The 25,113-nt window shown below is 35.6% G+C and overlaps 3 protein-coding genes across 5 annotated transcripts; all 3 read left to right on the top strand.

The window, feature by feature from the left end:
- Window positions 1-559: 559 nt before the first annotated feature.
- LOC129882151 (ABC transporter B family member 29, chloroplastic) lies at window positions 560-10,479 on the top strand. Of its 2 annotated transcripts, XM_055956327.1 has the most exons (11): window positions 560-1,260; window positions 2,180-2,266; window positions 2,363-2,470; window positions 2,841-3,107; window positions 3,918-4,001; window positions 4,611-4,827; window positions 4,948-5,033; window positions 6,597-6,784; window positions 7,361-7,490; window positions 8,062-8,164; window positions 9,948-10,479. In XM_055956327.1, the coding sequence occupies exons 1-11, from the start codon at window positions 604-606 to the stop codon at window positions 9,989-9,991; spliced, it is 1,971 nt and encodes a 656-aa protein (XP_055812302.1). In that variant the 5' UTR covers window positions 560-603; the 3' UTR covers window positions 9,992-10,479. The 2 variants fall into 2 exon arrangements, with proteins under 2 accessions (XP_055812302.1, XP_055812303.1); XM_055956328.1 differs by lacking the exon at window positions 8,062-8,164.
- Window positions 10,480-11,469: 990 nt separating this feature from the next.
- On the top strand, window positions 11,470-14,840 carry LOC129881440 (replication protein A 14 kDa subunit B). The gene is made up of 3 exons (XM_055955646.1): window positions 11,470-11,591; window positions 13,281-13,538; window positions 14,550-14,840. Exons 2-3 carry the CDS (start codon window positions 13,283-13,285, stop codon window positions 14,612-14,614), a joined length of 321 nt encoding a protein of 106 aa, XP_055811621.1. The 5' UTR covers window positions 11,470-11,591; window positions 13,281-13,282; the 3' UTR covers window positions 14,615-14,840.
- Window positions 14,841-16,644: 1,804 nt separating this feature from the next.
- Window positions 16,645-24,748, top strand: LOC129882150 (heterogeneous nuclear ribonucleoprotein Q). 2 transcript variants are annotated; one of them, XM_055956326.1, is made up of 9 exons: window positions 16,645-16,797; window positions 20,425-20,880; window positions 20,960-21,076; window positions 21,264-21,404; window positions 21,638-21,814; window positions 22,298-22,505; window positions 22,601-22,788; window positions 23,903-23,988; window positions 24,447-24,748. In XM_055956326.1, the coding sequence occupies exons 2-9, from the start codon at window positions 20,461-20,463 to the stop codon at window positions 24,574-24,576; spliced, it is 1,467 nt and encodes a 488-aa protein (XP_055812301.1). In that variant the 5' UTR covers window positions 16,645-16,797; window positions 20,425-20,460; the 3' UTR covers window positions 24,577-24,748. The 2 variants fall into 2 exon arrangements, with proteins under 2 accessions (XP_055812301.1, XP_055812300.1); XM_055956325.1 differs by having other exon boundaries at window positions 16,651-16,797; window positions 19,848-20,880.
- Window positions 24,749-25,113: the final 365 nt, after the last annotated feature.

Genomic DNA, 25,113 nt, shown 5'->3' with positions numbered 1-25,113 from the left:
TATGATTAAATTTTCTAGTACAATATAATTAGTACATGTAAGTATTTTTCATTGCAATTGATGGCTTCTTCTATATAAGAATATAGGAAGGAAATATTAGATTCAAAATATTTAGAGATTATACTACCCTACTATATGGAGTAATAGTACAAAATCACAACTTAACAACAACAACATCTTAGTGTAATTTCATAAGTGGAGTCTAGAAAGGGTAGAGTGTATTGAGACCTTACTCCTATCTTGAGAGGTCAAGACGTAGAGAGACTATTTTCGATGGATCTTCGACTCAAGAAAAAACATATCAAAGTAGATCGAAGAAATAATATAGAAAGTGAAGAAATCATGACAACTACAACAAAATAATACGATACATAGTAGCAGAAATAAAAAAAAAGAAAACTAGGGGAGAAATACTACGACTACTAGTATGGAAATACTACGACTACGAAGCAAGCCAACACTCAAAATAGAAGGAGAAAAATTGTATATTTTCTTTTAATTGCAGGTTAAATGTAGTTAATTATATATATTATAAGGACCAAAATCAGAGTACATGGATGTTAAGGGACCAAAAACGCAAATGCCTAAAAAGAACCAACATGAATGCGCCGAAAGCGCGCGAATCTCCTTTTAACACTGAACTTTCACCGGAAAATGTCCCTAATTCACCTGAAACCGCCGTATCACGGCCGTTCGCCGTCCCTTCGCCACCACAAACTCACTGCCTCACGCCCAGTGACCAATCCAATTACCAATATCATCCTCAATTCCACCTTTTCGACCTCCGCCTTAACAATAAAATCATCATCCACACGCGCCGCTGTGAACTCCGGGAAATTCATTTCTCCGTTCACCTCTTTAGCTCCTCTTAAACCTTATCTCCTCTCGGAATGGCAACCAATTCTGTGTGGATGGCTCTGCAGTGTAATATCCGTTTACTCTCTGTCCAAAATTGTTCCCAAAGTGGGAAAATTCTTGTCTCTCATGAATCCGTTGGATGTTGTGCGGCTGAGAGAGGAGTGTTTGGTTTTGGGAGGTTTGTTTTTAGTTCGACTTGTTGGTAATTATCTGCAGCAAGCGTTTCTATGGGAAGCTGCGTTGAATTGTGTGTATAAGATGAGGGTTTGTGTTTTCCATAAGGTTTTGCAGAGAGATTTAGGTTTTTTCGAGGGAGAAAGTGGGATTGCTTCTGGAGATGTTGCTTATAGGATTACTGCTGAGGCTTCTGATGTTGCTGATACTGTTTATTCGCTCTTGAATGTGAGTTTAGAAAATGATGTTTTGGTACTCCTAACCTATGTTGTTCGAACCCTCCAAAAATGTTGTTGCACCCATGTTGGATCTCCAAAAATGCATAGCTGATGCTTTACAAACCCAATGATATTTTTGAAGAGTCCAAGCAGCATAACTTCTAATTACCTAGCCCTCGGAGCCCCCAGCTCTGTATATTTTTACAAAGTTGAACTGTGTGAACCTCATTAAGACAATGATGCCTTGTACTCCCAACTACCAAATCCCCAGGAGCATCCATTTCTGTATATTTTATGTTGTTGAACTGCGTAATCGAAAAATGCAAACGGTTATAAGGGTAAACTTATATTTATTTGTTGAACCTCTGACCTAAAAAAACTATTTTGAACTACCTTTAACACTACACTAGATTAGAGTCTTCTCTTATGTCAGGAGGATTCAACAATTTATATATAATCAACAAGAAATTGGTTTTGCCCTATTTATTACATAGATAATTTTCTGGCGAAGAGGTTCGACTCCGGTTTCCATGAGATTTGATCTCGGATACTTATTTATGTTTGCAAAAAGTCCCTCACTTGTGTGATTCTTTTGTTGGATAAGCACATAGAAATATTTTTTTGGTAGAGTTCGTTGGACTCAAACCTCGTGAGTGCTATTAGTACCATGTTGAGTGATATGAATTAAATTGGGTAGCCCGGTACACTGAAGCTCCCATTATGCGTTAGGTTCGGGGAAGGTCCGGACCAAAAGGGTCTATTATACGTAGCCTTTCCCTGCATTTTTGCAAGATGTTGTTTCCATGGCTTGAATGATATGAATTGTTTCATTGAAAGTTTAAGCTGTTAGAGAATTGACGCTTTTACTTTTATATCTTCAAAAAATTCCATCCTTTCTTGTCCTAAATCTTGTGCTTTGCCATTTACAGACGATTGTACCAAGTAGTTTTCAATTATCAGCAATGGCAGTTCAGATGTTGGTCATCAACCCTGTTCTATCATTCCTTTCCGCCTTGGTGACAAACGATGCATTAGTTTTTTCCTTCTATTATTATGAATTATTTATGAATGTTGGATGAGTTTATATCGAATCTTGATGGGTGTTATGTAAGGTGATTCCATTGATGGGTTTTGTGATTGGTTACTTGGGCGAAAAACTTCGTGATGTATCAAAGAAGGCACATCTTGCTGTTGCTTCTCTCTCTTCCTATCTGAATGAGGTAAGTGTTTCTAGTTACGATTTCGTTTTCTTAAGCATATGAATGAATCTATCAACTGGCTTTGATCCAAAACTAGTTGGTTTATCCATATGAATTCCCTATATCCATTGTGTTATTCGGGGCCATTTCATTCCAATATGAAATTTTTCATCAAAGTGCAATAGCTTCTTAGTCTTCTTATGTTTGAGGTTTGGTATACCTTTGTTTTTCCAAAATGAAGGTATGCTCATGGGCATTCCAACACATGGATCAAACTTCTTCCATCTTCTCCCTTCTTTTCCAGCTTCTTTTGTTCTACATTACTCTCTTCCTTATATTCAAAGAATCAAGCTTTCGACAATAACTGAAGGCAAATTACTCCTCGTTACAGATCCTCCCGTCAATTCTTTTTGTGAAGGCAAATAATGCGGAGTCCTGTGAAAGCAAAAAGTTCCAGTCACTTGCTTTTGCTGACCTATCTGCGACTATGGGAAAGAAAAAATTGAAGGCATTTATTCCTCAGTTGGTACATGCAATATATTTTGGCAGCTTATTCACATTTAGCGCTGGCACGTTGATAGTTTCAAAAGGTTCATTTGATTACTCTGCCATGGTTTCTTTTGTAACATCCCTGATTCTGTTGATATCCCCAATCCAGGTAATGTTTCAATTATTGGAAGGATTATGTTTCTGTTAGTTCATTTGTTTGAGATTTGATTTTTCTCCTATCTTTGGAATAAGATACATAGGTTATATTACCTCCATCCGATGTACATTACACACTTCTAAACTAATTATTTCCTGATTAACTTTGATAAATTTCAAGAATCCAAATTTGAACTTTATGCGATGTTCTTCCCTTAAACCAACTTTTGAACGACTACTTTATATTTTTCTTGTATCACTACAACTGTTGCAATACACATTGTTTCAAGTTTAGTGTTACTTGAAAGAAGGATATGGAAGTAGGTTGTCATTTCACTCGAGAAAAACGAAAGCATATGAAGTACATAGTTTGTTTTTGGGCATCGGGATAAGATTCAAGCAGCACAACCTACAAGTAAAATTAACCATGACGTAACTTTACCTTATGAATTGCTGATCTAAAAGTACCAAAGTATCCAGGTACCAGACACTGAACGAAAAGGGGAACAAAGGTAGTCAGGAGGTTGTCTTCACATCAGAAGGCATCCATAGGAGGTTTTGAATAATGCTGTGAAGCACTCAAAACTTTCCCTTAATAGAAGAAGCTTTCTCGAGACAGAGGCTTCATAAATTTGATCAACTTCTCTATCCCATTTAAATTGGAAGTGACTTACACTTTTATGTTTTCCTTTCCTCTTTTGACTGTTTGTTGCTGTTTTTTCTTCTTGTTCGACTGGACTTCTCTCATACTGCTTCATGTTGATACTATGCTTCAGCATGTGGAGCAATTTTAGCTATCAATCTGAATCTAAGAGTTGCGCAGGATGTGGGAAAAGCATACAATGAATTAAAACAAGGAGAGCCAGCAATTCAGCGCCTATTTAGTTTGACAAGGTTTGAACCAGAGGTAAATATATAACTTGTTCATTTTTATGACTTCAGTAATGGCAAGTAGGATAGAGAGCGGCAGACTAGAATTAGGTCTTTTCTTAAGTTATGATACAAAATAATTTAATCTTGCATTGTTGGACCTGAGACCAAAAATTACATGCTCTCAGATTTAAGAGTCGCATTAAATGCTACCATTGTCAAAAAAAAAGATTTAAGAGTCACATACTTACAACCTGTGTTGTCAAAAGCTTTTTTAAGGCACGCTAGCCCTGAAAAGCTGAGGGAATGCGCTTCCCTCGCTTAAGTTGCGCTTCAGCGTAGGCAAGGCATTAAGGTGTGCACTTCATTGCGCATGAGTTCTGTCTTGAATCAAGCGGTACTAAACAACAAATACAAGAAGCACTAGTGTATTACTCCCTTCATTTCAGTTTAAGTGTACTAGGCGCATAGTTTGTGCTTGTGAATCCTTTTGATTGTTTTTGAACTTGCACAATTTTTATATAAATTTTTGTTAGTTCTTCCCATATGGGTTGCTTCTATGTTATTAGTATTGGTATTATAACTACTTTCAACTAGAATCATGCAACCAAAAGTGCCTGAATATCTACGATGTATTAATATACAGGAAATTGTGAACCCAGATGCTGTTGACTTAGATTGTGTTGCTGGGGAAGTAAAATACTCTAATGTTTCTTTTAGATATGTTGACAATGGACCTCTTGTATTGAAAAACATGGACTTACATATTAAATCTGGAGAAATAGTTGCCCTTTGTGGACCATCAGGAGGAGGAAAAACGACTCTTGTAAAACTACTCCTTCGCTTATATGTTCCTTTACAAGGTTAGCAGTTTTGTCATCACAACACCACGGTCTAGCATTCTCTTTAGCATCTGATCCTCAATGATGAATATGAAAGTTGTCTTCTGCTGTAGCATGACAAGGTTTTTTCCTCACTGACAGGTTCCATTCTCATTGATGGTTTGGATATTAAAGGCATACGTATCGAGAGTTTGAGGAGAAATATTGGTCTGGTCTCTCAAGATACAGTAAGTCCAAGCCTCTTTCCCTCTTTACAACCATGATGTGATGAATTCTTTTGCCTTAATTATTTCCACATACTGCTAATCCTTTATTTGTGGTTAGTTGCTGTAGTGTTCAAGACTTTTGATACTTATGCATTTCACTTTCGAAAGTTTTCTCCATTTTCTTTTGTTAATGTGCAATTCTATTTGGTGAAGTTGGGGATTGGGAATGGAGATTCATTAGCTGGTACTAGTTTAAAACCCTACTTCTTTTTATGATCCTCCTGTTACTATCCATAGAGTTGAGTGTTTCACCTCAAACCTACCATGTTCTATAAAATAAAAAAACTTCCATGTTCTGGAGAACTGAGCTACGGGGTTTTTAACCAGAATCACCTGGCAGTACTGGGGTAAGCTGATGATTGATGTTCTCGCAGTGGATGGCAAGAATTGGAGACTCGAATTTATTGTTAGAGCCAATAGAGGTTCGATGATTAGGTTGTTGCTAAAACTGAGGTTTTTACACTGTAAGGATCTAGTCAAAGACTCAAAGGAGAGGAATTTTAGTCAAGTCGTCTAAAGATTCTCCAAAGCAACAACTTCCCATGGCTTGTTGACCCAAATTTGAATTATGTACTGCAATGTTTCAAATGTGGGGAATGTTTCTGCTTTTTAGTTTTAGTCCTTGGTTTTGCTCTAATATTTGTTTCATTTTTCTTCTTTGTATCCGAGAAACATTAAGAGAAGTTGCTGCATTAAGTTTAGAAAATTTTCTTAGCAAAGGGAGTGCTTCCAGGTTCTTTACAGATGGATGTTTCTCAGGAACTAATTGGTCATTGCTAAGGATTACCAATGTTTCCTAATTATTTCGCTCCAGTCTCTTTCTTGGATATCAGATTATAGAAAGTTGAAATTCTTTTTAAGTTGGTAAATATTTGGATATTTAACTGTGTAATAGTGAAAACACTAAATTCCGACATTGAGTAAATGTGCAATATACTTTGTGAACTGTGCTTATAAATACTTTGTGAAAATATTTTGTACATGCTTAATTGATTAGCTATTGAGCATCTATTTTTGAATGATGATGCCTGTCCTTGTGATTGACCTTGTTACGTTTTGAGTCCATCTCAACTAAATTTATTTGCGTTTTGGCAAAGCTCCTCATCTCGAAAAAGTCGAATTATACTCCCTCAACTTTTTATATGTTTGTGCTCATGCCTTATATACAATTAGAAATAAAAGCTTCATAAAATAAGTGGAATTACTATATATTAGTTGGACTTCAAATTTTACATGTCAGTTTAAAATACTGTTCCTGAAAGTGGGGCGATATTGCTTTTATTATCTAGAAGTTAATTGAAACATTTCATTTAATAAAAGTAGATTTTCTGGCAAAGAGATAGCATCTTGTTGAACTAACTTGCCTGCTTTTCACACTTTTGGGCTGATACTCTGTAATAATCTGGAGCTAACTCCTACATTGTAAACACTTTCTTTAAATCCACTCTAGCAAGGTCAACTGAAGTGGGAAAGAGGAAATACACAGCTGAATTGTTTTCTACTTTTTTTTGTAAATTCTATCAGACATTATTTTCTGGAAGTGTTGCCGAGAACATTGGATATAGGGATAGAATGACTGGTATTGATATGGAGAGAGTGAAGCTTGCTGCCAGAACTGCAAGTGCTGAAGAATTTATTGAAGCGCTTCCTCTTGGCTATGAGACAAATGTTGGACCTAGGGGCTCAATTTTCAGTGGAGGGCAGAAGCAAAGGTATGATACTTTTCCCATAGATGCACTTTAATTTTCTGAATTTCTTATATATCTCTCATACACAATCAACCAGTAGTATGCCTTACATTTTTAGAAAAAACCGTTTCCCCTCTCGAGAACTTACTAGTCAACCAAAGGGAGTAACAGAATCTCGCAGAAAGAAAGTTCTGTCAATCCAAAATGAAAGAGAATAAGGTCTAATCTTGACAAGTCTGTGATTCTTGGGTTTGACTGTAGGTCTTCTTCTACAGTTGATTTTTCTCAACAAATTGATGTTTTCCAAATTCCTTTTGGGTCTCCTTTTCGGGTACTTCAGCTTTTTTGTTTTCATCAATTTTAATTGGACAATTCCTGTGGATCCTGGGTGTGTTTGAATTCAGCCTCTCGTTAGATCTTTACTGAAGGATTGGCTACCTTCTCAAGAGATAGGCCGATAGGTCTTTCAGGAATGCTATAGAACCTGAGATCTAATGCTCCTTGTTACCTAAAGACTTACTACAATTGCAAATAGGGGCTGTAAAAGCTGACCTGTTTTGATCTAGGAAATTCTCTCATTCCTTTTTGTTTTCATCTCAGAATAGCTATTGCTCGGGCACTTTATCAGGATCCGTCTATTCTGATATTGGATGAAGCTACTTCAGCATTAGACAGCAAGTCAGAGCTATTGGTGAGAAAAGCTCTGCAGCGCCTGATGCAAAATCGTACTGTAAGTAAAAGAAGCTTCTATAGTTTTGTTTACAGCTCAGTACCATGGCTCCTCAACTTCTCCTCTGTCCCTCGTCGTAATTATTGTTGCAAAAGTTAAAATTCAGGTCCTTTCTGTTAACCATGATGAAGCATATGAACTGGAAATAAATACAAATCTCATTTACCAAAAAGAAAGTACAAAAAGAAGCAAATGCCTATTCTGGTAAAGTGGGATTCCTCTCACAGTAGATGAGTGATGAGAACATATGTTAACAGTCTCCACAAGATAGAGACAGCTGGAAGGGGGTGTAAATGGCTTTTTGTTCCTCCTTTCTGTCTAATTTTGTGAGCATTGGGAAAGCTCTAATGATAAAATACCCCTCTTAATTTTTTTCTTAAAAATTCCTTCCTTTACTCCCAAACAAGGGAACTAGATCTTCCCTCTCCTCTTTTCGCTAGGACAAAGTGAACTCCCAATTTTCCTTTACTAGTCACTCATTTTCAGCTGACTGCTGATGGAGTTAGATATTGTAGATCCACTTGCAGCATTTACTTATGGGCTTCAATTGCTTGAGTTCTTGGCATGCTAGATACCTCCGAAAGAGTTTGTAATCCAAGGGTATGGTCTGGTGGTCAATGAAGTGGAAGACAAGAGATCTCATGTTCAAATCCCAGTAGAGGCAAAAACACCAGGTGATTTCTTCTCATCTGTCTAGGCCTTGGTGGGTAGAGTTACTTGGTACCTGTGCTAGTGGGGGCTAGCAGGTACCCGGTGGAATAGTCGAGGGGCACACAAGCTGAACCGGACACTACTGTACATAAAACCTGCAATCATGGTATTGAAATGCCAAGTATGACTTCTGGTAAATGTTCCAAAACTCAGATAGTAACTAAATTGCAGAGTAACTATAAGACTACTCGAGTATGCCTAATAGCAGAATCCTAAGTCATTTGGAGTGGTGATTCCACTTGTACAGTTTATTTCTGATGTTTGTGTTAAGCAGTAGGGAATGGTAAACAGTAATAGATGAAGTTGTGAATGAACCCAAGTATCCAAGTGGAGTGACCCAAGGCTTTGTAAACCTCTTTGGAAGCACTTATACAATCCATGTGGGACAAGGACAACTATTTAATTCAACACTTCCCGCATGTGTAACCCTTTTTGGGGTTTGCATGTCAATTTCGCTGTGGATTTATGTGTATGAGAATGATGGCTTTGCATGTGTGAGAATAAGATTGCCAAGGTTGGCTCTGATGCCTTGTACGAAAATCTGGGCTTCCAACTCAGAACCTCAAGGTTAAGACTAGAGTGACCCAAAACTTTCGTAAACCTATTTAGAAGTCCTTACCAAATTCATGTGAGTCAAGTATGCAAAGAAAACTAAACTTATTAGCTGACGCTGAGAATGGAATCACTAAGAGGTTAGAAGGTAGCACAAAGGAGCATTGTGGCTGCTCAATCATTCTTTAGAGTAGGGATTTCGATGAGATGGTCACACACTTCAGTAATGATATTTGTGATAGACTAGTTGAGTTTTTCTCATATCATTTATGTTTTCCTCAAAATATCTTGGTGTCTTCCATGTTGAGATGAGCTAACAAACATGAACTCGTTTGCACCCAAACTTTCCGATGCTCTTCCTTTTGGGTAATAGACATTCACAAAGGATATCGATGAACTGGCATAAGTGCAGTGGAACACGCTTTCACATTAATATATGTTATGTATGCTCTTCAAATCAGGATCTGTAATATGTGAAATTTAAGTAATGCTATAATCCCAAGAAGGATGGATAAATCATATGTACTTAGGATTTGGACTTCCAACTTAAAGGAATGATGTAGAGCCCTTCCAATAGCCCGAAGTGGTAGGACCTGATGTTCTTAAATCTTCATTTTAGTTGGATTTTTGCTTTACAAAAGAAATTCCCGCTTTGAGTAGTTATATGCAATTTCAGAGAGACTGCTACTGATTTACTTATTCTGAAACTTTATCATTATTCGAGGGTCTATCAGAGGTCTGCCTACACCCCACATTCCCCAGACCACCCTTGTGGAACGACACTGGGTATGTTGTTGAAACTTTATCATTATCGAACTATGTACCAGAGAGTAAGATTGTGTGGATACCTCTTTTTGCTCTTTTAGACCTTGCCCTGTTTGCTTTTAATTTTTTCACATTATCAATTCTTACATGTGAATGGAAGAACTAAATTCTTGCCTTATTTTAAATTTGGCATATATCATACGTTGCCTGAGAATCTTTGTTCTTGTCTAGAAAAAATCCTTCACTGGGTGCTGTTTAAAACGTGCATGAGACATGAGAAATTTTACTTTGTTCTTGTTGGCACTAGAAGCGATTTAAAGTTTGATAATTGATGACACATTTAGTTGCCAAGAATAATTGACAATACCATTCACATGTGCACCTATCCTTCAGGGCAGTTTTAATTGTCGTCTAAATCTTTACATGCAGGTACTAGTGATTGCTCACCGCTTGGAAACAGTTCTAATGGCTGAACGGGTTTACCTTTTAGAGGATGGCTGTTTGCGAGAGGTTCCTCGCTCCTCTCTTTTGGATGGTCAAAGTAGCTTAACAATATGATGTTTATATGAAGCTAAAGATTTGGATCTTGGAAATGAATATGCATTTGTTGCTGAAGTATGAAAGTATGTCCTGCAACTTTCTTATCCTTCCATTGTAAGCAGCTTGTCACATCAAATGCCCCCCTTTATCGGCTACATCAACAGGCGCTGTAGACCACCAACTATTTGCCTCGCATGTTTGAGTGCCACGGGCGATATATTTGGTAGTCTGTAAGGAGCAATATGTTGGCACATAAGCTCTGTTTTTTTTTTTAGTGAAGTGGATACTAAAGAGGTTTAGTGCTTCTACATAAATTATTTGTTTCTAGTTCTGTTTCACATTCCAAAGTGTAAATTGCTTGTATATGATTGTGTGAATGGTGAATGATTAATTGATTTAAGTGTGGGGATTATCGATCGATACTTTAGATGTTTGTGAAGGTATCCTTTTCTTCAACAATTTCCAAAAAAAATTAGTTCAAAAGATAGGAGGGAAGGCCTCTGATGTGATTCTTGCACCTAAATAATGTAGGATGAATTAATTCCACACTTATTGTGTGCGAGACTATCCGGTATATTCTCACAAGTGGATCTCGGGATAATGGGGTGTACACAGATTTTACACCTAATTTTATAATAAGCAAGAGTGGTAAAAATCACTTTTTAGGGTGAATAATTGATTCAATCCCATGAGAATATAAGGTCATACATTACATTCTAATTACATCTCAAAAACTTAATTTATAGCAATGTTTTAATGTTGTAGAAGGAATTCAATTACCCACAAAATTTTATGAGCAAATGTTAAATTGCAATGTAAATTTGTTGATAAAGTTGATCATACAAGTTCATTTTGGAACTATAGACCAAATGATCTAAAGAGTTATACTCGCAAAGATTTTTAAAATAGTGACAAAATAAAATAATGGTCTTAAAATAGGGGCTATTTGAGAAAATCAAAATGGTCATTTGCACTTTTGTCCCTATTTTGTTTTGGTCTTTAATTTTTACATTCCTCAAGGCAAAAAAAACAAAAAAATAACGGGTATAAGTTTATCTTTTCACATTAAATATTGCACAAGTTATGCCTTATCGTCTCTTTAAAAACTTAGTCATAATACATAAACATACACTTTAACTTGACTTTAGCTGATATTTATGTTCTTTAATTTAGGATGTGCACTAGTAGATACCTAAATTTGTATAAAGTTGAACAAGTAGACACACGTATTCTACATGTCAATTTGTATGGGATATACTAAAACTCATTTGCATTATGCTACATAGAAAATGTGTGTCTATTTATTTAATTTGATGCAAAGTTAAGTGTCTTGTGCACACGGTAAATTAGCGTTAGGTATTAAAAGACAATATGTATAATGCCAAAAACTTATGTCACCCTAAGTATACTGCGCGGGAAGTTTTGCCGCCATATGAGACTAGAAAAAACTCCATTTCCCAAAATTATAATTCAAACTCATTCTCTCTTTCTCTCTGCAGTTTCTCATCGACCCATTAATCATCCATAGCCAAGGTTAGTTTTTTTTAAAAAAAATTCTTCTCTACAGAAATTGGTGTTAATTGATCTTCGTGAATAGATTTGGTGGCGGAGCTAGAATTCAAAATATAAAGAAGTAAACATACAAGAAGTATAAGGGGGTTCAAGATTTATGTAGTTATGAACCCCTTCAGCCTTACCTGGCTCCGCCTTTGTGATTTGGGTTTTACCCTTTGTTCTTGATGTGTTCCTGATTGTAGTTTTGTTGTAATAAATTGGGTTATTAACATTTAAAAGGGAAAAAAAGGTTAGCTTTTATCTTCCTAGTTCCCACACACCAATTTCTTTACAGAGACTTCTCATAATTACACTTTATAATGTACCAAGTTGAAACAAAATTTGATCTTTTTGAATTTTTATGATTTGGATTGTTACCCTTTGTTTCATTTTGTGTCCTTGGCACGCAGGGCCGGAGCCAGCTTATGGTGGAAAATTATAGGATTTATACATGGTTAAAATTACTTTTTATGTTTATAGGCATATGTTGAAACCTTTCGGCTAATTTGTGTGTTTACTTCTTTCGGTTTTGAACCCCTCAGACTTCTTGTAATAATGGGTTCTAATTTCTAGCATTAAAGGGGAAAATATTGGCTTTTAGTTCCCCAGTTTCCACCTAAGTTGTGTGGACTTTTCACACGAAGCCGTTGACTTTTTTGAAGAGTTTGAGCAACATGGGTTTCCACCCATAATTTTCTCTATAGAGATTTCGCTGATTTACACTTATGGTGTACCAAGTTAATTTTGTGTTAAATTGATCTTTTTTGTTTTTTAATGAGTTGGGTTGTTACACTTTGTTCATTTGTGTCACTGGTTTTGCAGTTTCCTTGTAATTATATGTTATTGAAAAAAAGAAGGTTCTTGGAAGTGTTTAGCATTTTTCTTAAAATCCTTGAAAAAATGTAGCCAAAGGTAAACTATGAATCAATCCCCAAATGAGAATAGCGTCATTCTTTCTTGAGAGTATTAAAATAAAACAATGGACCCTATTGAGTTAATGTTTGATGTGAAATCTGATGTTCGAAGTTTTAGCGAGTTTGATTTGTTTAATCTTTGTTTAGTAGATGCTTACTATGCATGTTCGATGATGGAGGTGGTTTTGTTATATTAGCAACTGTTAATACTATTGTCATAGTCTGATTAGATGATGTATAAAACTTTAACTAACTGGCTTCTTAGTTTTTGCCTTTAAAGTTTTAATAGCAAGGGCCCATGATATTGGAAAAGGTTTACTATTTGTTTACTAGAGCTTTGGAACCAGAAAATTGATATTAGAAAGAGAAAAGAAGGTTTTAAAACGTTTCCAAGTTCCAAATTTAATTCTCTTCATGGGTGTAGCTAGTCATTGATGCTAGTTTGATGGTCAAGAGTGAAATGCTTGTAAAGTAGCTTGCTGGTTTTTCCATCATCCAATCCACAATGGATGGTCTTTTTAGGTAACAAACCACACCCTTTAAATTCTCCTCGAAAAAGGAGAAAGGTCGATAGCTCATTCAAAATCCTAAATTTTGTGTGGTAAATGAATTTGAGATACTGATGGAAATTTTGATATATTTTATCGATTTCTGTTGTTCATTGGAAGTTAATGATGGATGCCATGAGGCAGGAAATGCAATGGCATGAAGAAACACAATCTCAATTGCTTTTATTTTGTTTTTGTTTTGATAGACATGGACACATCAAATCCTGCAGTCTTTGTAAACGCTGAGTTCCTCAAGGAGCATGTAGGACGGAAAGTTCGAACAGTGGTTCAGGTTATGCAATCTGATGATGATAAAGTCATTGGAAAATCCACAGATGAAAAACAGCTAATTGTGAAAGGATATCCACCTAATGCTTTAACAACTTTTGTTGAAGTAATTGGTATTGCTGACACTATCCAGTCTATTCAAGCAGAAACTTGGACCAATTTTGGTGATACATTTGGTATGTCTTGCTAATGTTATTCAGATAAATACACTTGGCTTCTCCTATATCTGTTAATGCATTTGAATGTCTATTTTGTAACATACATGTTTTCACCGGCAATCAAATCCAAGATTTTATTACCTGTTTACTTTGCTTCAGTTATGTCTTGTTTGTCGTTTTGCGCACACACCACCTTCCCTAGACCCCACTTGTGGGATTGCATTGGGTTTGTTATGTTGTTGTACCATTCTTTGTGTCTTGTTCTGCGTATTTTTCAAGGTCATCTTGTAAGTTGGAAATATAGAACTGCCCCAAGGTCAATAAACCATACTTTTCTTCATACTCATCACTGAAAAGGGAAAGGAAGGTGTTCTTAGATTAAGTTTGTGCCTTATAATTGACGATAACACTATGAGTACATAAACTTTATGTTTACCAAGCAAAGGTATCATCTACTGGGAACCTTAAGATATATAGATATGCCACAGATGAGTGGGTTGTAGTCAATTAAGTGTACTGCATAATAGATAGTAGAGTTATACATTATTGTCCTTCCCAACTCGGCCAATTTTATCTTTATTCTTTCACTTCTCTGAAATGTTTCTATACGAAATTACAGCAATATACCCAATGTAATCCCACATGTGGAGTCTGAGGAGAGTAGAGTGTACGTTGTCCCTATTTCTATACAAATTTCAAGGATTAAAACAGGGAAATTTGGTTGGTGCAACTTTTCAGGTTATGATATCTATATTTTATGGTGTTGTTCTACTTTGTTTATGCTCCTAACATGATGTGATAGCTGTTATTATACTTACTCTGTCAAACATATTCAAGACCAATGTAGTTGTCAATGATTTCCAGACTGCATTTATTTTTGACGGATTGTATGATCATTTCATGTCAGCATAGTTTGATGCTTCGTAAAGTTCTGCTAATGAACTTTATGATATGTACCAAGTGCTTGTCTCTTGATTATATATACTTGCTAATCTACTTTTGAATCCCAAATTCTTCGATATGTGGCAGATGTTAATAGCTATGACAAGGTTTGCAGACTGGCAAATGGTGACCATAAGCACTTGTTTATCTGAGGATTGACAATCGGATGCTATAAAAGAGGATATTTATACTCTTATTTCTGCTGCATTCTTCCAGAGTTTCAATGTATTATAATAGTTTGAAGTACTTTTGAAACTTTAGACCTTCACCTTCTGTTTTAGGTAGTTCATTAGAAGTTAAGCTTTTGCTAGATGGAAACTTGTTATCTTCAACTTGTGCTATTTGGTATTTTGAACACTAATATATGTGGTTCTGCTATAGTTCTGGAAAACTTGTTTCTTTTGAGGGGGGTGGGGTTGCATTTGCGAAAGCAGTGGGAGACTTGCTCCATAGATCCCCCCCCCCCTAGAGACTTTCGTCTCTGGTGTTCTCTATTGGGCAAAGGCGCTTAGGTGTGCTTAAATGCGGCGAAGTGATCTTGAATTCCCACTTTTAGCTTTGAATATTTCTTAAAATTCTTTATAAACAATAATGGAAAAATTTTGGGGATAAGCAAACATATACTAGTTAATTAATTAATATAGTTATAGTTTGAATTAATTATGACTTGTGGCAAATATTTAACTGTAATTATAGTTTGAATTTTGTATAATTTGTGTGATTATATAGTTGAGTTTTGTATAATTTGTGCTATTTATACAAACGTTGTGCATGAATCGAATTATATAGCGAAATATACAACACTATTAATTGTATAGTGAATTATACAAATCTTGTGCATGAATTGTATAGTGAAATATACAAATGTTATATAAAAATTTTGAATTGTATAACGAATTATATAAACGTATACAAATATTGTGTGAATTATACAAACGCTGCTATAATTATAGCTACAAATTATAATCAACAAACTATTAAGTGGTTATATGCGAAAATTTCCCAACAATAATTCACTTGATATTTTTGTATTTTATGAAAAAGTCACTAGTCATGATTGAAGTATGCATATGCGTATTTGTCTCTTAATATAAAGCTTGAACCCCTTTTAAAAACTATTTTAGGTCTTTGCAAATTTCTTATGTTTTGTCATTAAGTTCCTCCCTATAACTCCAAATAACAAAAATCTAAATTGCTTTTTGCATCATTATTACCTATGAAAGTTCAGTATCTTTTATTTTACACGATTTGGAAAATTATCGTGATTGTGTTAGTTTGTATTTTGTTTTTGATAATTTATGTAAAAAAAAATTAAAGTCTTTTAAAAAATACACACATAGTATCGTTTGGGATTTTAATAGTTATGTTATTTAATTATTCACAATAATCTTATCCTAAAACAAGTATATTCTCATCAATATACTTGATCACTCATCAATGAAATACATGCATGAGTCGGTAACATTTTTCACATATAATTTTCTTATAAATATTTACTTTGAAAATTATTGTTTATGAAAATAAATCAACTAATAAAAACACCGTTCTTTTTTGTTCAAGTTTTGAAAATGTAGTCACCTTTTATATGGAGTCATTTATTGTCAAAGTAAGAGTTTTCAGCACACTTTTAAATTAATTCAGAGCAAGTATTAGGATATTGTGTGAATAATATACCCCGTGTAATGTTACAAATGAAGTCTAGAAAGGATGGTGTGTACACAATATTATTCTTACCTTATGAGGTAGAAAACTTATTTTTGATAAGACCCCCGCCCCCTACTCAAGTGATGAATATCGATAATTAAGTATGTAAATAAATATAACCGTACAAAAATCATATTAAAACAAACAATAAAGAAGAATACTAAGCAGATAAGAAGTAATATAATAATCAAAACAAAAAAAACTGAAAAGCAATAATAAAATTAAAATAAAAGAATAAGCTAGTAAAAAAAAAATAATAACACTACTAATAAAGAAAAACATTGTATCTAATCTCATATTCTCCGTAAGTTATAAGCGTAAAAATTATCTTTTCTTGAATATATAATTGTGTTCCCTCCATGTTCACACTAGATATGTAATGACATAAATACCCTTGTAGATATTTACTTACTACGCAAAGGACAATGGAAATATAAGGACTAAATAGACAGAAAAAAAAAATATATCCCCAAATCAAAACCCTAACTAATCCAGCTGTTTCGTCAATCTAGGGTTTATATAATATCCACATAGAGAAAGCAGAAATTTACTTTCAGAGAAATTAGCTGTCGATTTTCGCTCTTGCTTCCATAGTTGAAGAAGAAAAAAGGGTTTTCAATTTCATCTCAGGGTAACAATTACTTCTTCTTTTTGTAGTACTACTTGTTTTGTTTGTTTTAATTATACAATTCGCCATTTTTCTGCTATTTTTGGGAATCCTTTTTCAGATTTATTCGGATTAGATTTGTTTCGTTCTTTGCGATGCAACTGGGTATCGTTTTTTTTTTTGTGGGTGGGTAATACGTACATGGATCTGTGTGAAATGGCCCGTGGATTTCTGTTGTTTTTTTTCCTTATAAAAGTTTGATTTTTTCTGCTTCAGAGGTAAAATGAGTTAAGGAGAGGATTTATTGAGAATGTACAACAATAATGTGGGTTTTATTTCTAAACATAGATGTGGATCAGTTTGCTGCTAGGTGAAAATTGAGATATTAGGCATTAAGTGGGTTATCCAAGGGTGTGACCTAGTAGTCAATGAAGTGGGTTGAGCAACACCATGAGGTGTCAGGTTGAAATCCCAGTAGAGATGAAAACACTTGGTGTTTTTGGCGGGAGGTGGTAGGTTCCTGTGGAATTCTGTGGAATTAGTTGAGGTGCGTGCAAGCTGGCCCGGATACCATGGTTATCAAAAAGGAATTTGGTTAATGGTGGGTTGTTGTCCTTGTTGAAAGGTCCATGTTTGGGAAGAGTGGTGGAATTGGGTTTCTAGGATGCATACTCCAATGAAATGTTCTTGGTTTTATGTTGGAGCATTTTCCTGGATAAGATAAAGCTCAATGTTTTAACTTTGCTTTGAGCTAGAATTTTCCGTGGAGAAGGAGAGTAAGCTATATCAAACTATTCTGCTCTTGGGTTGGTCTAGGAAGGTAGTGGGAGAAAGGAAATTCATTATGCCATGTTAGTACTTATCTGTTTTTGGGACTCTTACAGAATCTATGTGGAATTATCTCTGTTAGTACTCTCTTTGTGTCAAAGAATAATTGTTCTAGGACTGCATCTAGATCTCTCACCTCAAGTAGGGAGATATGGTGTGGTACGACAGCAGACATTTTCCAAGAAAGTGATGTTTTGGAAAAATGGTTTTCTTAAAATGTTTTCTGTGTTAAGCTGATGTGTGGAAGATTCTTTTGAGAAAACATTTATTAAACATGGATTATTATGCATGTCGCAAATTGCATATTTTGATGAAAATAAATTATAAAAGATTGATAATTTCTAAATGTTGGTTAGAGTAGTGATTTGAAGTTAATAGTTGAAATAGTTGGGTAGAAAAATGATCTCTGCCTATAGGTTAGGGAAGTCATTTTTTTCCTTTTGGTGAAAAATATTTTCTGGCAATTAAGCACCAGAAAATGTTTTCCATCATACCAAATATACTTGGTTTTGACTTTAAAATCACTTACTCTATTATGTATTTTCAAAGATCACAAAGTAGTGTTCCTAACTTAGAGGCAATGCATGATCCAGATGCATTGTTCTCACCTTATGCTATTTCATCTCATCTATCTATCTATCTATTTTAGGCGAAAGACTGTGACTACTTTTCGACAAGCTTCTATTTGTTCTAGCTTTCCTGCCGCTTTCCCCACATAGAAAGCTTCTCAGAGTCTTAAATGTTCAAGAATTGCTGTATTGAATAGTTGAGAATTCATCTTAAGTTTTAGAGCGTTAAGGCTAATGTTTATTAATACAGAAAGGAGTTATTATGAAATTTAGATAATGGGGTTAACATCTTTTGTATAGTGCAAGCATCAAACATTAGAGACTATCTTTGCTAGTGAACCTTCCAAAATTCTTAATCCACAACAACATACCTTGTAGTCTCACAAAGTGCGGTCACAAAGTGCGGTCACAAAGTGCGGTTTGGGGAGAATAGAGTGTATGAGACCTTACCCCTACCTCAGAGGTAGAGAGGTTGTTTCTGATAGACCCTCATCTCAAGGGGAATTCTTAATCAAAAAATGGAAAAAAGTAGCCAATTTGTTATTGGATCTTCAAAATTAGGGAATGAGGCAACCTAAAATTGGGAGGTTGGGACTTTTAAGCTCTAATAATTCACATTTTGAACTATAAAACCATTTAGGTGAGAATGTTAGACAAATCAAATGTGAATTTAGAAACATTTTGATAATATGGATTTATATATACACTAATAATTTGTACTTAAGATCAACAACAATAAACTTTTAGCCTTTACATGGTGATGGCATGTGGTGGTCATGGTGCAATTGTAAATGGGATTAAATCACAATATGAAAAGGGCCATGGTTTGACAAGAATGCAGACAAGTTATCATGAAGGATCTTTTTTATGATGGTGGCAGAGTTGGACCATCTAGCATGCACCTCGATTTTCCACGGGCTACTTGCTACTTGTTATCATGCAGATTTTGTCATGGATTTTATATTTTCTAATCTTTAGAAATAAACAAATCAGTGGTGAATTAGTTAAGACTGCATGATCACGATGCTTCTGTACCTGGGAGATAATTATTACGTTCTGAAAGTTGGAATTTTGATCAAATGGTTGTGATTTCTAATAAAAAAAGCTTGGTTTACTGTTACCATCCTTAAAAAACAAGCTTAGGTTTAATGTAGTGGAAAAGAAGTTCTGTATTTTTGAGCTCTTCTTGTGTGCTTTCCACTAGAAAATGTAGTTGGAGAAAGAAACTCAGTGATCACTGGCTGATATTTTTGAACTAGTTTGGACTTTGCAAACAGATTTTATTGTGTCAACAGTGAACTTAGTGACATAGGCATCAATGGAATATTTGGATTTGTCCACCACCCTCCCAAGAAAAGGACATAGGTGATGTGTATTTCTAAGTTATTGCCTTCAATGGTTGATCTCACTTTTTAACTGTTTATTCAAGCTTGAAGGTGTAAGATTCAGATTTGTGTACTAATTAATATTCAGTCTAACATCATTAAGAGACTGATTAGACTTCTGCTTGAGCTAGCTATGAATAATTAATCTGCTTCTTGAGGTCAAGTTTTAACTCTAATGGCTAGTAAAACGACTCGCGGACTGTTCTGATATTGAGCAATGGTTTTCTAAAAAGTGCAGTCGAGGTTGCTCCTCTATCAGTACATTCACTGTATGTCCATTAATTTACTGCAGGGAGGTCTCACTTACAGAATGGGACATGTATTTTGGAACTGGATTTATGTTTTATGGGGATGGGTCTGGTGGGATCAAAACCTTGATGAACATTCCGTTAAGCATTCTATTTTCCCTGCTATTGCCTGGGGATAGATTGAGCCTTTGATAATCTCCTCTCTCCTCTCTCTTTCTCTTACCTTGTTTTCTTTTATTTTCTTTCTTTTCCTTGTTCCATTGTTATGAATGCATTGGTCCTAATTATAGTATAAACTAAAGGCTGACTTCCCTTCAGAAATCAATCAATATCTACCTTTTAAGGAATTCATTGGTTCATTGATTTTGCACCTGATGGAGGATATTACCCTCTTGATAATCATTCAGTATTCTTCTCTTGCCTGTCTTTGTTTGTATTGGTAAAATTTAGTCAGCCTTTTACTGAAAATTGACATTGGAACTCCTTGTCCATTTCTCATGGAACAAGTTCAATTGAGATATTTTTACTCTGGAAATCCTCTTGGCCTTTCATTTTGGTTCAGCCTGTCCACATTTTTCTTCTTTCTTTTGCAAATGCTTCCGGCTTTTGTGGTTTCATCAGAGTTGCAGCGCCAGATTATCTTCCTAGAAATATAAGATGCCGAGAACAAGGGCCAGTGCTGCAGCTATTAAATCTGAACCCGAGAAGCCTGTTGAGACTGAAGAGCATGTCGACTTTGAAGGGGATAATGAAGAAGAGGAAGAGATTGAGTATGAAGAAATAGAAGAAGAGGTGGAAATGGAAGAGGAAGAAGAGGAGGAGGTAGAAGAGGAGGTGGAAGAAGAAGAAGAGGAGGAGGAGGAGGAGGAAAATGAAAGTGATGGAACTGGTGAAGGAAAGGGTTCAGAGGACGTAAAAATGAAAGTCGATGCAGATGCTGAGGATGTGGAGAAAAAGCATGCTGAGCTCCTTGCCCTTCCTCCTCATGGTTCAGAAGTGTACATAGGTGGTATTACTCATGATGTTTCTGAGGCAGATGTGAGGGAATTTTGTGAGTCAATTGGTGAAGTTACAGAGGTAAATTCTTTTCCTGTTCATTATCTGTTCTTTATTGGTATCCCTAATTTTACATGGATGACATGCATGAAAATGTCAGGTAAGAATAATGAAAGGAAAGGACTCAACTCAGAACAAAGGATATGCATTTGTTACCTATAGAAACAAGGAATTGGCATCCAAGGCTATTAAAGAGCTCAACAACACTGAGCTGAAGGTAGGCAAAATGCTAATTTTCTTAACTGGTTCTGTACTTTTTTGTTGTCTCTCATCTTGCCTAGTTTAATCAATCATTTATTTAACAGTTCACATCCCTGATGTGCATTTCTGAAAGTGAATGGAAATTCATCTATTTTCTTGTTTCCAATTCTTTGGATTCTCTAACACATCTGTTTCTGTATCAGGGAAAAAGGATCAAATGTTCTCCAGCTCAAGCTAAACATAGGTTATTCATTGGTAATGTTCCTAGAAACTGGGGGGAGGAAGATATGAGGACAGCTGTAACGAACGTAGGGCCTGGGGTTATTACTATTGAGTTAGTGAAGGTAGGGCCTGGCTTTTTTTGACATATTTTTAGTTAGCCCATTTTCTCAACCTTTTGGTACAGTTCCTTATTGTCATTAGTTGGACATATGCAGCTCTACGTTAGTTACTCTTCCAATTAAATCCTGTTATTCATGGAAAGAAGATTATCCCTGTCCTCCTTCTCTCTCTATATATATGCAAGAAAAAACTATCTGTTGTCTCTTTAATATTTTTTCTACTTCCTATGATGCAGGATCCTGTGAATTCCGGTAGAAATCGCGGGTTTGCTTTTATAGAATATTACAATCATGCATGTGCAGAGTATTCAAGACAAGAGATGTCAAATTCAGATTTTAAGCTTGATGATAATGCACCAACCGTTAGCTGGGCAGATCCCAAAAATGCAGAAACTGCTTCTTCTTCTTCACAGGTTCTACTTTTAGAACTCTTGCAAGTTTTGTCCATCCTTTGCATACAAACTAATATGCTGCAGGATGCTTTCTTAAGATACTCACACATATGGTGATTCCTATTCAACATAATTCTTCTGTGCTATATGTTGGTAAAGTCTCTTTCTAACAAGGAATATATCTGTGAGCATTTTCATCTCCTGCAAAGCTCCCCCTTCCCCCAAACCCCATAACTAAAAGGACGAAAATATCGCTGTAGTTCCAACTGATGAACATACAATGCTTTTGGGCATATATGTATTCTTCCTTTGCTTTAGGGATTTCATCCGTGGTATCTTATCCTAAGTTGCTTTATTGCCAAGTAGCTATATTTCCTTAAGAATGGTTTATTGTTTGGTGCATAAAACACTGGCCATATGGTCCAGCTTCGTTGATTGACAAATGTCTGAAGATCTGGAATTATAATGTAAGCATCATCTTTTGTCTCCTTTGGATCTCTATAGGTTAAGGCAGTGTATGTGAAGAACTTGCCCAAACACATTAACCAAGACAAGCTAAAAGAGTTGTTTGAACATCACGGGAAAATTACGAAAGTAGTTCTTCCTCCAGCTAAACCAGGGCAAGAACAGAGCAGATATGGCTTTGTTCACTTTGCTGATAGGTCAAGTGCTATGAAGGCCCTGAAGAATACTGAGAAATATGAGATAGATGGTACATCTGCTTCCACTTCTTTTTTTGGGTTGGAGTTCACTTCATACAACAAAATATATGGTGACACTGATGCATTGCTGCTCTTTTTGGATCAGGGAAAATTCTGGAGTGTTCACTTGCAAAGCCTCAGGCAGATCAGAAATCTTCTGGAGGATCAGGCTCACAAAAGGGAGCCACACTTCCAACTTACCCTCCTCGTATTGGCTATGGCATGATGGGAGCTCCTTATGGTGCTCTAGGTGCAGGTTTTGGTGCAGGATATGGTGGTCCAGGTGTTGCCCAAGTAAGGCTTTTTCATGTTTTTGATGGTGAATGTTTGTTTTTGCCGTTGATGTTCTTGTCTTTGCATAAATTTTGTTATATTTAGGTCATCACATTTTAATACTAAAATAGTTCGTCTTCTAAAAATAGATAGTTTTGAAAACTACACGTTTCCCTACATGGAGATGTGTGTGTGCCAAAAGAAAGACTCCGGAATAGTACCTAGGCATAGTTGAAGTGTATGAATGAAGTTTTAATCCCTATGAGTTAATTATTTATATATATATATATCATTTGCATATGTAGTGTTTTTTTCTTATGTTGTATTCTTAACTAAGTTTTCATTGATCGTGAGAGGTTATTGGGGTTTTGAGACAACTTAAATCTTAACCTTTGAAAAAAGGTGCGTTGAGACAACTTTGCTCCACTTGATTTTAGGTCTACTTTGTTTTTTATCACCTTTAATTGTCACATTGTTGAACCATAATATTTAGTGATGGATACCTGCCCCACCACCCCAACAAAGAAAAAGAAAAAAGATATTCGTTGTTTGGATAATTTTTAACATTTGGTTCCCTTGGCTTTGGCATAGTGGAGAGTGCAACACATGATGTGTGGTTTATGCGCACGTCAAAGGGTTCAAAATCTTGCTGCAAAAAAGCTTTGTATTTAAGTGAAAAAGTATAAAGGGGTGGGCCCATTATCCATTGAGTTTCGAATTGCGTGCTTCTAGACCTTGATGATTTTCCCATTATAAAAAAATTATCTTGAATAAGTTTCCGTTTGATTTGTAGCTTGTAAGCAAGCATTCAGTTGCTAGGGTCTGTTAATTCATGTTGTGGCAAGTTGTGTGTGGCTTCTATTAATGAATATGATTAATCATCTAAACAATGTTGTTAACTGTGTCCAATATGTAAAGCATAAACTGAAAAGATAACCTGTTTCCAATGTGTTAATATTACATATTCTGCAGTTTTTTCAGAGACCAAGAAATACTAGTTTCAAGACTTCAGTGTTAATTAAGTCCTAACTATATGAATTAACAGGCCTACTATTGTCATCCTCTTGTATAGCTTGTGTTCAGATAGATTTGTGAATCTGCAGCTTTACTAACACTCGTTGCTGTCACTTCACAGCAAATGGTTTACGGAAGAGGAGCTACACCCGGTGGTTTGGCAATGATGCCGATGCTTTTACCTGATGGAAGGATTGGATATGTCCTGTAAGTACAACTTGTCTATAGCAGATGCTTTGTTAAGCGTGATAATGAATGGGAAAGTCCAATCTGATTAACTGGTATAAAGGAAAACTAGCGCCCAGGACCAAAACAACTTCTCAGTTTCTGCAATTTCAGAACTCCATTTATCATTAGTTGTGGCTGAAATTCATGAAATAGAAGACTATTAATGCATATTATCTAAAGACAGGCAAACTCCGTATATAACATTGGTGCACCTCTAGTGAAGCATTAGATACTATAGTTTTAGTAATAGGTTGTTTAATTAGGTTCCTATATCTGGTTGACTAAGATGATGAATTTACTAAAGATATCCTAAACAGATCAGTAAAGTAAACAAAGGGATGATGAGTATCACCATCAGAAATGCTTGTTCTCAAATGCTTCAATGGTTGTTTAGCTTGTTTTCATTGTATTATTTCTGATCTCTCTTTCCCATCCAGGCAACAACCAGGAGTTATGCATTCCCCTCCTCCGACATCACGAGGTGGACGTAGTGGTGGAGGCGGTTCAAGTGACGGAAGGCGGGGTGACAGTGGTGGACGAGGGCGTCCCCGTTACAACCCATATTAGGTGTAAATGAGCGCCATCGATGTTTTAAAGCACAATATTTGATGTCACTTTGACAATTAAGTTATTCGACTGATGTATCTGTAGTTTGTTTAAGGAATTGACTCATCTTTACTCTCTCTCCCTTTGACAAATTTCTGTTTTTCTGTTAAATTAAAAAAAATATTTTTGCACATCTCTTGTTGGTATGGTATAGGCTCAATTAATATTAGTGTTGTTTGGGTTATAAGTTTTCAAATAATAGTGTTGTTTGGGTTATAAGTTTGTGTACATCTCTATTATTTCAATTGGTATTTTGTTATTTTTTACCAGTATGTATGGTGAGTAAATGTGTCTGCCTACTGTTTTTTATTTTTCATACGTAAATCTTGGGTCATTTAATTTCACCAAATGTTAAATACATACTCTCAAGGTACCTTGATGTGTAATATACCTAAGTTCTAACACTTGCCTATAAGACAGAACTTTTGGTCAATGACCAGGGGTTTATTGTCTTAAAATGTCATGAACGTTTGCTTTATGGACAAAAGTTAAAATTTT

Source organism: Solanum dulcamara, chromosome 3, assembly GCF_947179165.1.
Source record: "Solanum dulcamara chromosome 3, daSolDulc1.2, whole genome shotgun sequence".
NCBI lineage: Eukaryota > Viridiplantae > Streptophyta > Magnoliopsida > Solanales > Solanaceae > Solanum > Solanum dulcamara.
Note: the sequence above shows the minus strand (reverse complement) of the source record. Positions and strands in the feature narration are given on the sequence as shown.